This window comes from Belonocnema kinseyi, chromosome 6 (assembly GCF_010883055.1).
Source record: "Belonocnema kinseyi isolate 2016_QV_RU_SX_M_011 chromosome 6, B_treatae_v1, whole genome shotgun sequence".
Lineage (NCBI taxonomy): Eukaryota > Metazoa > Arthropoda > Insecta > Hymenoptera > Cynipidae > Belonocnema > Belonocnema kinseyi.
The window spans coordinates 79,098,723-79,108,582 of NC_046662.1; the positions used below are offsets into that span (position 1 = coordinate 79,098,723).

At 28.1% G+C, this 9,860-nt stretch overlaps 1 protein-coding gene across 1 annotated transcript in view; it reads right to left on the reverse strand.

Annotated features, from left to right (window-relative positions):
• LOC117174808 (kelch-like protein diablo) overlaps positions 1–9,860 on the reverse strand; it is a 29,856-nt gene that overhangs the window by 8,416 nt on the left and 11,580 nt on the right. The window contains exons 4-5 of the mRNA XM_033364186.1: positions 5,204–5,901; positions 602–944 (exon numbers count right to left, since the gene is read on the reverse strand). Coding sequence (XP_033220077.1) covers positions 602–944; positions 5,204–5,901 — 1,041 coding nt within the window. The remainder of the gene's footprint in view (positions 1–601; positions 945–5,203; positions 5,902–9,860) is intronic.

A 9,860-nucleotide genomic window follows, 5' to 3' on the forward strand; every position in this document is an offset into this window, starting at 1 on the left:
GTTTTTTACACATTCAATGATCTGAAAACAGACGTTTTTAAAAATAATATGTTAAAGTTCTTTAAACTAACTGCTATTTTAGTTGATTATTATTGATTTTGTATATCTATTTGAATTTTTTTTTTAATTATACAAGATAAACATCTGGTAAGGGTATCATTTCATACACTTTAGGAAGGAAAATTTGCACTATGAGCTGCTATTCATTTTGTGTAGTTTTTGAGAAAAATGGGATGTTCAATAACTAAAAATGAAAAAATTTGCTTCCCTAAGCTAAAAATAACCAGGGGGAATAGCGGAAATACATACAAAAGAGAAACTGGATATGCAAATACTTTTGGGTTGAGCTTAATCGAGGATAGCCGTGAGGCGTTTCAATTAAATAATAGTTGGATTTCCTTATTGGACTCTATTAATTCAGTTTGCACTTAAGAGAAAAAAAAACAAGAAAAAGGGAAGCTTACTTGAAAAGAAGGAGAAATAGACCAATTCTTTAAAAAAGTGTGAAATCTTTAAAATTTTCAAAAATTAAGGTAGAATTTTAGAAACTCAAGTAAAGCTTCTTAGAATTAAAATGATCATTTCTGATTATAAGACTTACTCCACTTCTCCTAGAAGTCATGGCGACAATCGGACTCCAGGAATTGGTGTGAGGATTGTAGCGTTCGGCGCTCGAGAGCTCCATGCAGTCGTCTCTGCCTCCAACGGCATATATTAAATTATTAAATACAGCACAGCCTAGATGTTTGCGTCTCGTGGACATGGGAGACACTTGGGACCATTTGTTCTGTCTTGGGTCGTATCTCTCGACGGTGTTCAAAGGCGACTGGCCATCCGAACCACCGATTGCGTACAAATAACCACCCAAGACTGCAACAGCCACGCCGAGTCTTCTTGTCGTCATCGGCGAAACTTTCGACCATTTGTTCTCCTTCGGATCGTACCTGAAATCAAAAACCAATTATGAAGCACAAATCGAACATATTTCGAAGTTTCTCATTTTTTCACCTTTAACGGCAATTTAATGCAATTTTATCAATCCAATAATTTTTTGCTGTAATAGTCTAATGTTAATAATTGCATTTTTAGACAAATAGTTGAATCTTCAAGCCAAAAAGATGAATTTTGTAGAAAAGAGTTGAATTTACAAATCAGAAAGATTACACTTTAACCAATCACAGTCTATTTTTAAACAAGTAGTTTCAATTTTCAAACTAAACGTGAATTTTTTAGTAGGCAGTTGAATTTTTAACTAAAAATTTTTATACAAAAAAAATCTATAATAAAATAGTTAAATTTTCAGACAAATCATTATATTTTCAAATTATTATCAACCAAACGTTGAATTGATTGAAATTTGACTTATCGAATTTTACGCTAATTTATGTTTATTTGTCAATAAAATAATTTATTTGTTAATAAAATAATTAACTTTTCAAGAAAACAGTCGTACTTTTATCCGAATTGTTGAATTTTTAAAACAAAAAGATGATTTTTCAAACGAATGATCGAATTCTTAAATAGAACAGATTAAAATTCAACCATATATAGTTGAATTTTCAACCAAATAATAACATTTTTTACAAGACAGTTTAATTTTTTACGAAAAAGGTGATTTTTAAATCCAAAAGGACGAATTTTCTATCCAAATATACAAACATTCAAGAAAACAGTTGAATTTTCGACCCAATAGTACGATTTTCTAACAAAATACTCGAATTTTTTACTAAATAGTGGAATTTTCAACACATAAAAATATATCTTCAGCCAAATAGTCGAATTTTGAAACAAAAAATATGAACCCTCCGTTTACAGGCTGGGGATTTTAAGGCACAAACGATTTTTCAAACTGAACTGTCTCGCCTTTGGGAAAATATGGAAGTTCGGTTCCCCCTCTAAAAAATCTAGGCAGTAATATGAGCAACATAAAGTTTTCATGTAATTCTGGTATATTTTTGTACAATAAACATGGATTACCATTCAATATCCTATTTTTTTTATGGAATTGCCTGCATGAATCACTGTAAAATATTCTCATTTTTCAGATCTTCAAATAATTCAACTTTTTGAAGCCGCTGCCAATGGGCCTATATTGTTTTCGAAGGTCATTGTCTAAGCTTTCTAACCCTGCAACGATTTTTTTTAAATTTACTTGTTGCAAAATTATGAAGTTTTTAAGAAGCATCGATTTTTTAAAATACTTTTCCAAATTTCAATTTTTATTTAAAGAAATTTTCAACGTGTGACACCAGCAACAATTGGAGCGTGTAGTAGACACTTGAAAACATAAATCTGAATTTTACTACATTTTTTAAAAGCCAGAAACAGTTCAAAAACTGAATAGGACTTAAAAGACCCTGTCTGTAAACGGTGACAGATTTAATCACAAGGCCAGTGCGAGGCAAACCCTGAATTAAATTTGTGTAATTAAATTTTAAACATAAAAGTTACGCTTTCAACCAAATAATAAATTTTTCTAAAAGACTGTTTAATTTTTCAACAAAAAAGGTGAATTTTCAATCCAAAATCACGATTTTTCTATACAAATAGACCAATAATCAAGAAAAAAAGTTTAATTTTCGACCAAACAGAATTTGTTAACCATGAAAATAAATTTTCAGCCAAGTAGTCGCTTTCTCACACAAAAATATTAATATTCAACCAAAAACAGTTTAATTTTCAACCAAAAAGGTGGATATTTTCAATCCAATAGGACGAAGTTTCTATCTATTCTATTTCAAACTATTCAAGAAAACATTAGAATTATTGAACAAAAACTGCGACTTTCTAACAAAATACTTGAATTTTTAACCACATACTGGAATTACCATTGAATTTCCAACAGGAATAGTTAAATTTTCAACAAAAAGATGAATTCTCCACAAAAAATACAATATTTCATATTAAAAAAAAAAATAAATAAAATTTTAAACAAAATATTTAAGTTTTAAGTAAATTGTTCAATTTTCAACCTGAGCAGATGAATTCTCAAACGCATTTATAACTAAAGAAGATGAATTTTTTCATAAAGAGGGTTAACGCTCACCCAGGTAATTTAATTTTTAGTGAAACTGAAGAATTTTAAACAAATAATGTTTAATTTAATTTAAAACAAATAATAAATATTGAAAACAAACAGGATGAGTTTTTAATAGAACTGTTAATTTGCAATCAAGTAGTAAAATTCTTAACTAAAAATACAATCGTCAGGAGCAAGCAACGAAAAAGAGTAAATAAAAATGTAAATTTCATTTATTACAAACGATAATATCATATTAGTGTGACCGCAACCTTTATTTTCAAAATTCCCTGTGCCCTTGAGTAATTTGCCCTGAACATTAATATTCACAGACTAGAATTTTAATCTTAAAACATTTTTAACAAATGATATGTTATAATCGGAAAAAAATTCACATTCAAATTAAAAATGAAAAATTTATTATCTTGATATTTATTTACTGTGCCTCTTGTAGAATTTTTCTGTTCGGTAACTCAATCAATTTTTAACCAATTATATGTAATCAATAAAAGCTCATTACACGAGGAATTGAACGTACTTCAAATATATTTGTAGAAAAAGTTATAAAATTTCAAAAAATGTGTTAAAATAAATAAGTTTAAGAACGAAATTCAAGGTTTTTTCCAGGTTTTCCAGATCAAAAAGTCAAGTTTTTCCAGGTCACCTTTTTTACATTAAATAATAAAATCGCCGTTTTTTATAGATGTAAAAAATGAGCCATTTCATTTTTTATTGGTCAAAGATTTTTAAAGAAAGCAGAGTCATAAATAAACAAATTATTATTTTTGACGGACATAAGTCATCTTTGAAATCCTTGAAATCTTTGTGAAATCTTGGTGAATTCTTTAAAATCCCTTGAAGTACTTAAAATACAAGAATACAATACAAGAATTCCAAAAAGGGTACACTTTTTGGAATTCTTGTATTCTTTTTAAATCTTTGTTACATTTTTATGAACTCATTGAAATAATTATGAAATCTTTTGTATTCATTTGAAATCCTTTGAAATATTTCTAATCTGTGTAAAATCTTTTGAAATTTTAGAAATCTGGTTAACCATGGGGAATGGATATACTGCGATACGCCACCTAGTGAAAAAAAATCCCAACTAGAAAGAATAGGTACTATTTTAAAGACGCATTTTAATTTGTGCATAAAAGTATTTTAGCGTTTTTTGTGTGTGTGAAGTTTAAAGTATTTATTTGATACTAAAGATAAGTCTTTATCGGAAACAAAGGGTTTTAGATATAATTTACATCTGATACAGTGAAAAACACATATTTTGGCAGACATTTTTTCTAAAAAAAAAAAAACATTGTACTTTTAATTGTGATTTTCAATAGATTATAAACTTCAATGGCCTTATTTTGAAGCAAAGATGAACTTAAAGTAACTTTTTATTAATTTATGCATGAAATATTTACTATTTAAAATTCTGATCTAAAAGTTAGGTTAGAATTCTTATTTCAATTTCAATCGTCTATTATTTGTATTCTTTGCATAATACGAATAAAATTGGTCGCTACATACATTTATAATAGTTGACTTAAGCTTACAATGTATTGAAACTTACATGAAATAGTGAAATAATTGTTTTCCTTTTTTTAATAACCTATTTGACAAAAATATGTTTTTTCACTGTATAAGGTAAAAATTCTATCTAAAACTATTTTTTTTGATGAAGATTTGTTTTTTTTTTATTATCCAATCATTGTTTTATACTTCCCAAAATAATCGTGAAAACACTTACGCAAAAATTACAATATATCTTTAACATTGTACCTACTCTCCCTAGTTCCGGTTTTCGGCAACAGGTGGCGAAATAGTGGACCACCATTCCCAATGCCCTTTTTAAATCTTTAAAATCTTTAGGAAATGTTCGAAATCTTTGAGAAAATCTTTTCAAATCTGTTGGAATATTTGTGAACTCTTTTGTATTCCTTTGAAATCATTTGAAATACTTACAATCTGTGTAAAATCGTTTGAAATCTTAGAAATCTGGTCGAGCATATTCTTAAACTTCTTAGAACACTATTTCTAGGTTTACAAGGTTAAAAAAAAATCAACGAGAATTCCAGGTTTTCAAGGTCGCTGGACACGCTGATAAAAATGTCAAGACAATGAGCAAAATACAAGGAAGTTTCCAGAGTGCTAAACACCCTGCTTAAGTTAGTAGACACGAACCTCTCAACATGATTCAGACACTGAACCCCATCTTGTCCGCCAACAGCGTAAAGGAATCCATCCAATACCGCAACACCGACACTCGTTCGGCAAGACGTCGTCGGCGCAACATCACATGACCACTGATTCGTCTGCGGATCGTACCTTTCTATACTATTTAAATAACTCTGCCCATCATGTCCACCAACTGCATACAACAAATCGTTCAAAACCGCCACTCCTACTCCACATCTTCTTTTACTCATAGGTGCAACCATCTTCCAATCCGCCGTATTAGGATCGAATCTCTCCACACTCGCGATCGCGTCCCCGGAACACCATCCTCCAACTGCAAACAAAACTTCACCCCTTCTCGTGGGTTTCCTCGGTCTCGTTCTAGGACCCTGCATCAACGGTCTTTCTTGAGGCAAGAGTAAATAATTCTTCGCCTCGTCTACCAGATCTCTGCAGGCATCATCGGACCTAACCAGCAGATCCGATCCAACAGTCCCCACGAGGAATTTTGGACTCAGGAGAGGCAGTCGCACGTGCTGGAGAACTTGAGCCAGATGCTGACGTCTTTCTGTGACGTTGTACTTGACCCAATTCATGACCGCGTTGAAGACTTGCTCTTCAGTCCGGACGTTCAGTTCGTCTGAGGAGATGATGTCTACCAATTGGCCAACGGGCAACAGGAGGAATTCTTCACTTTCCATTACCTAGAATAAAATGTTGCAATGCAAAATTAATAAAATAACAGGGTGGTTTTTTTCCAGGTATATTTTTTCGTAGCATAGAGCCATATTTCGAACATTTTAAAAACAATCGACTCGGAATATGTATACAGTTTCGCGAGTTTATTATAAAGAATTTTTCTTTTTTCAGTTTCCATTAATATTGTAAGATATTCTTAAAAATCTTAGCACGATCATTTAATTAACCCTCAAAAAGGCAGGCGGATCTCAGAGACTTGTACGTGGAAATTTCTTTTAGCGAAGTCTAAATACATTAAAAAATTGAGGTTTTCTGAAAATTCTATTTGTGGAGTGCTCGACAGAAACGTATATATTTTTTACGTACACAAAAAGGCAAGCCGGGCCTAGCAAGCTCGCTGTTCATTGCAATATAAATTTTGAATACCGTGAGGAGAAGAGTATGCATAACAATCATGTTTGCATACTGCATATTTTGAAATAAAAAAGATCAGTTTCAACGGAAAATGAAGTATTTTAAAAGAAAACAATTAATTAGAAAAAAAAAAAAGATTTGATGGTTCGATGAATATTTAACTGGAAAACATAAATTTTCAAACAATAATATTACTTTTCCGCCAAAAATACTATTTTTCAACTTAATACAGAAAATTTTAACGAAATAGTTGAATTTTCGATTAAAAATTAATGTATTAAAATATAAATATTATAAGTTAAAACTACTGAATCTTCAACTGGAATAGTTAAATTTTCACATAGAAAGTTGAATTTTTAACCAAGAAGATTAATTTTTACCAAAAAAGTCGAATATTTAAGTAATAACTATAACTTTTCAACCAAAAAATGAATAGTTTCATTTTCAATACAAAATTTAACAACAAAATGTTTCAACAAAATAGTTACAACTAGAATAGTTGAATTTCCAATAGAAATATTTAATTGTCAGCCATAATAGAGAAACGAATTTTTTAAAGAAAAGATCTCATTTTTTAACCAAGGAGATGAATTTTCAATTAAAATGATAAATCTTCAACCAGAAAATTAATTTGAAAGAAAAGAGTAACTTTCAACAAAGTAATTAAATCTTCATTCGAAAAAACTGAATTCTGAATGAAAAATGTTGTAGTTGATATTTCAACAACAAAAAAATAAAAATTTGTATTAAAAAACAATGGAATACAATAAAAAAGAATGATTTTTCAAGAAATTCATGAATTTTCAACTTAAACCGATCCATTTTCAACCAAAAACAACAATTAAAGAATCATTCTTAATCAATTTAATATTGTAAGTAAAAAAAAATAAGCAGGCTCTCGAAAAAATACCCTAATTAAAAAAAAATCTCCTAAAATTTCCAGGTTTTTCCAGGTATATAAATATTCACTGAAAATATCAATGAAAAAAATTAATAAATAAATGCTGAAAAATGCAGAAGTTACTTTACGCTATTACCCTTTTAAGTTAAAATTGCTACTTCTATTTAATTTGATCAACGCCTAAAATAAAACAAAGAACATATAAAACTAATATTTTAACAGAATGCACAGCCCAAAATGCTCTTAGAAAAGGGGAAATTACTGTGTAGGTACCATACTGAATTCCATATGAAACGCTTAAGATTTAAAATCGAAATATATTGAATTGTCAACCACAAAAGAGTATAATTTTGTACCGAAAGAAATTAATTTTTTAATTAAGACTTGCACGGTTCAAAGCGCAAAAGTAGCTCGAAAAGGGGAAATAAGGTCACTTTCTCACGAAAAAAGGGAGAAATAGAGGAAAGATTAAACATTTACCTTTACATGTCGAAAAGAACAATCTTTCTTTTAAATTCAATTTCTTTAAATAATTTTCAATTATTTTTTAATGACTTATGCCATTAAAGAATTTATTCTTAAAAATTAGATATACTTAGGGCATTGGAAATCAATTCACAGCAATATAAAAAAATCCAGTCGACATCCAAAGCAAGTAAAGAAAGCAATTTTGAAATCGGTTAATATCTTCTGTCCTCGTTTTTAAATTTTCAATAAAAAATTTTTGTATAAAAAAAAAATTATTGCCTTTTTTAGAATTGTTGAAAATGTACAAAACACGTTTTTCAATTGATTGTTTTTTGTGTTGTTTATAACGTTCCATAATCGCAAAAAATAAAAATAAATTCCAAAATACCTAAACCACAACATAAGTTGCTTTTTTCCGAAAAATCAAAATGATCAAATGTTCTTTCAGGTTCGACACATTCAAATTTTTTTAAATGTGTGCATATGACTCAATTTAAAAAAAAAACATGTTTTTGCACGTTTACAACAAAATATCTATGGAGGAAAAAATTTATTTTTAAATTTTGGTACTTTTGTTTTTTATTATTGTTTACTACTAAAATATGTAAATATAAGAAATTTGTCATCATTTTTGAATTTTCAAATTATAAAGTCAAATTGTTTAGAAAAAATTCGAGTTCTAAATCCGAAAAGATGAATTTTCAACCAAGAAAGATAATTTTTTAACCAAATATTTTAATTTTTAAAAAACAAAAAATTTTAATTTTACACCAAACATTTGCTTTCATAACCAAATAAATGAAGTTTAAAGAAAAAGGAAAGGATTTTTAACGAAATAGTTAATTTTCAACCATATAGTCGAATTAAAAAAAACTTTAATCACAAACATGAAATTTTTTTAACCAAATAGGCAAATCTTTAAGTCAAAAAGACGAGTTTTTTAGAAGAAACTTGAATCTTCCACCAAGAACATTTATACTAAAGAGATGAATTTTAAATTAAAATTTTGATACTGATTTTTATTCCAAAAAGAAAAAAATGTTATCCAAAAAGATGAATATTCAAAAGATTAGTTCAATTTTCTACAAAATAATTACATTAGCAACAGAATAGTTGAATTTTTAACAACATAATTGAATTTTCAACAAAATAATTTATATGTCAACTCAAATGATGAATCATCTACCAAAAAATGAATTTTTAACTAGGGAGTTCAACCTTAAGCAAGTAGTTAAATTTTCATAAATATATAGTTTCATTCAATAAAAATAGTTAAATCTTCCACCAAAACAGATTACTTTTTAACCAATCAGTTCCATTTTTAACGAAAAAATAATAAATTTCCACCAAAAGAGGACCATTTTCAACCAAAGACGACTTTTTTTAGTAAAACAATTGAATTTTTAAGCCAAAAACATGTTTTTGGTTGCAGATTCATCTCCTTACTTGAAAAATGGACAATTCCATTTTTAGAAAGTTAAGCATTTTAGTTAAAAATTCATCTCTTTTGTTGAAAATTCGTTATATTTCTTTTAGAATTCATTTTTTTTTAACAAACAATATAATTTTTCCATTTTTTTTTTAATTTTGATATTTTGTATTGAAAATTGATCTTTTCCAGTTAAGAATTCACGTGTTTTGTTAAAAATTCATCTTAATTTGGAAGAAAATTAATCTTCTTGATTGAAAATTCATCCTTCTGAATAAAACATGCAACTAATAAAAAAATTTGGTAAAATATTATTTTTTTTGTTAAAAATTCATATTTTTGGTTTAAATTTACCTATTTTGTTACAAATTTTTACATTTTGATGAAAAATTGTAGTTTTGGTAAAAAAAGAACTTTTTTGATAAAAAATCATATTTTCGGGTAGAAAATGAGTTTTTTTTTGTAGAAAATTAATCTTTTTGCTGGAAAATTCATCTTTTTTAATTAAAAATTCAAGTCCTTGCTGAACCTCTTTGGTTTAAAATTGAACTTTTTTCTTGAAAATTCGGTGGTTTTTTAATCTGAAAATTGCACTATTACATTTTTGGTTCGTAAGTTATCCTTTTTAAGTTAAACATTCAACTAATTGGTAGAAACTGCATGTATTTTTTCAAACTTTGTCCTTTTGTTTAGAAAATTAATATTGTTTGTTGAAAACTCAATATAAATTTGAATTGAATGGGAGTGGGGGG